At 50.5% G+C, this 2,594-nt stretch overlaps 1 protein-coding gene across 1 annotated transcript; it reads left to right on the forward strand.

The window, feature by feature from the left end:
* Nucleotides 1-203: 203 nt before the first annotated feature.
* On the forward strand, nt 204-2,588 carry LOC104943062 (insulinoma-associated protein 1a-like). Its single transcript, XM_010768382.1, has one exon. It carries the CDS (start codon nt 1,106-1,108, stop codon nt 2,414-2,416), a length of 1,311 nt encoding a protein of 436 aa, XP_010766684.1. The 5' UTR covers nt 204-1,105; the 3' UTR covers nt 2,417-2,588.
* Nucleotides 2,589-2,594: the final 6 nt, after the last annotated feature.

Genomic DNA, 2,594 nt, shown 5'->3' on the forward strand with positions numbered 1-2,594 from the left:
AATCTGCAACCCCCCCCCTACACACACACACACACACACACACACACACACACACACACACACACACACACACACACACACACACACACACACACAAATCCACTTTACAGAGAATCCATTAAAAACACAATGTAAAATACACAGCGTAAGTTGCACTGCAATAAAATCACTACTAACACAATATAAATATAGGAGTATATTTGACTAGTGTGCAGAATACTTTTTTTTAACGAAATTGAATATCAATCTCAGAAGAAGACTTTATTAATCCCAAACGTGGACATTACTTATGTTTTGGTGTCAAAATGCGTCAACGTGCGGTTTGTTTTTGGATATCGAGTTATCCTGGAAAGTCTTTGAATGTCTTAAATTCTAAATGTGAACACAAATTGCAGCCAGAAGTTATTTTACAGATTATAACTCTGTTTTATTAGATTATTATTTAGGTTTGGAGCTGCTGCCGTGCTTATTTGAAAGATATAAACAAGATTATTTTCATAATAATACAATATCCATCACTTTACTATATTAAATTACATTCAATAATGCTGCTTAAATTATGTTATATTTTAAAATATGCGGCTATGTCATATAAAAAGGACAGTTTTGATATTGCATAATAGTAGTCAGCCCAATTTAAAATCCATTTATATAAAATACAATGTATTTTTCATCTGGTTCTTGAATCCTTAACGTTTTGTTTTCGGGAGATTGTTTCCACTTGTAGCCGATAAAGTCCACATTGTTTCAAGGATGTTAGAATGCTATCTTAATACTGGGGGGAAGGCTCATTAGGCAGGTTGTTGAGAATCACCTCCTCTCTCTCCATCCTCCCACTCTCCCAAATCCACTGGGGAGATCTCCTGCTTCTGATTGGTCGGTGATGAGTCAACGAGGAGGGGGGGTGACGGGAACAATGTCATCATGTCGCCTTTAAAAAGAGTGCAGCTATGTTTGTGGTGAAAGGAATCAGAACAGGGAGCAGAACGGACGATCAGTAGCGGCAGAAACAGACGCGGCAGAAACAGACGCGTCAGATGTCCTGAAAGTGCATCTGCTCCCTTCCCCAAAAAACAGTGCCTTCCGCTCTCCATCCAGCAGAAACATGCCCAGAGGATTTTTAGTGAAAAGGAACAAGAAACCAAACCCGGTGTCGTACCGCGTCCGCGTAGAGGATGAAGAGCCTTCAGCTGCTGCCGTGCCACCTCCACCTCCCCCGCTCCTGCCGCGTCCCTCCTGGGTGCCTCTCGCATCCTTCCCGGTGCGCGCACAGACTCCCACGTGCGGGGCGGTGGCTCCGGAGCGCTTGGAGAGACCGGTGCAGTTCGGTAACCCCGAGGCAGTGTACCAGGCTCTCTACAGCCCCACGCGCCCCGTCAGCCAGGACCACGAGCGCTCCTACGAGAGGCGCTTCAACCTCTCCGCCGCTTCCTTCCCCACCGGAGCGGCCCTCCCCGCGGCGCTGGACCGCCCCTTCGCCCCGGTGGATCTGAAAATCGGTTCCAGCAACAGCAGTCGCACCGGAACCTTCAGCGTCACCGCATCCACCGCGACGCTCCCCACAAACACAAAGCGGCATTCAAGCGACACCGAGCGCAAAGGAAAACCAGCATCCAAGAAAACCAAAACGATCCGGAAACTGCACTTTGAGGATAACGTCACCACGTCTCCGGTGCTCGGGCTCAAGATTAAAGAGCCGGTGGACCGGAAGCCCCCCAGTCTCACCGGGGAGGAATACATCCCGCTGGGGGAGTTCGTCTGCCAGCTGTGCCGCGAAGAATACGCGGATCCTCTCGCCCTCGCGCAGCACAAATGCTCCAGGATCGTGCGCGTGGAGTACAGGTGTCCCGAGTGCGACAAGGTGTTTAGCTGCCCGGCGAACCTCGCGTCGCACAGGCGGTGGCACAAACCCAAGCAGCAGCAGAGTGTCGTGCAGCAGCATTTGGAGAGCGACAAATCTGCCGCGTCCGGTAAAACAGCAGCAGCTTTGGATGAAGCGAAGGATTCTAGTGACAGAGACACAACCAGCCCGGGACCCTCAGAGTCCGGGTCTGAGGAGGGGCTTTATGATTGTAACCAGTGCGGGAAAAAGTTTAAACGCCAAGCTTACCTGCGGAAACACCTGGCGTCTCAGCACTCTAAAGTAACGGAGGATGACGAAGCAGCAGCGGCAGCGGTGCGCGAACAGAGCGCAGCACCGCTTAACCTGAGCGCCTGCCACCTGTGTCCGGTTTGCGGGGAAAACTTCTCGAACCGGGGCAGCCAGGAGCGTCACGTCCGCCTGCTGCACTCCTCCCAGGTGTTCCCGTGTAAATACTGCCCCGCGGTGCTCTACAGCTCCCCGGGGCTCACGAGACACATCAACAAGAGCCACCCGTCCGAGAACCGGCAGGTGATCCTGCTGCAGGTCCGGTAATCTGCTTTCACACCGGGACACACATCCCGATCTGTTCCTGAGAGGGGTTTTTAGAGATACACTGCAAACATATCTGGTTTATTTCAACGTTTGGGCTGCTAAAATCTGACTTTTTGGTAAAATTGAGTGGAAAAGACATGGCACTTGGGTGGGAGGCAGTAACTCCTGATTTTAGTTC

Source organism: Notothenia coriiceps, unplaced genomic scaffold (genome assembly GCF_000735185.1).
Source record: "Notothenia coriiceps isolate Sejong01 unplaced genomic scaffold, NC01 NC01_scaffold00005616, whole genome shotgun sequence".
In the NCBI taxonomy this organism is placed as follows: domain Eukaryota; kingdom Metazoa; phylum Chordata; class Actinopteri; order Perciformes; family Nototheniidae; genus Notothenia; species Notothenia coriiceps.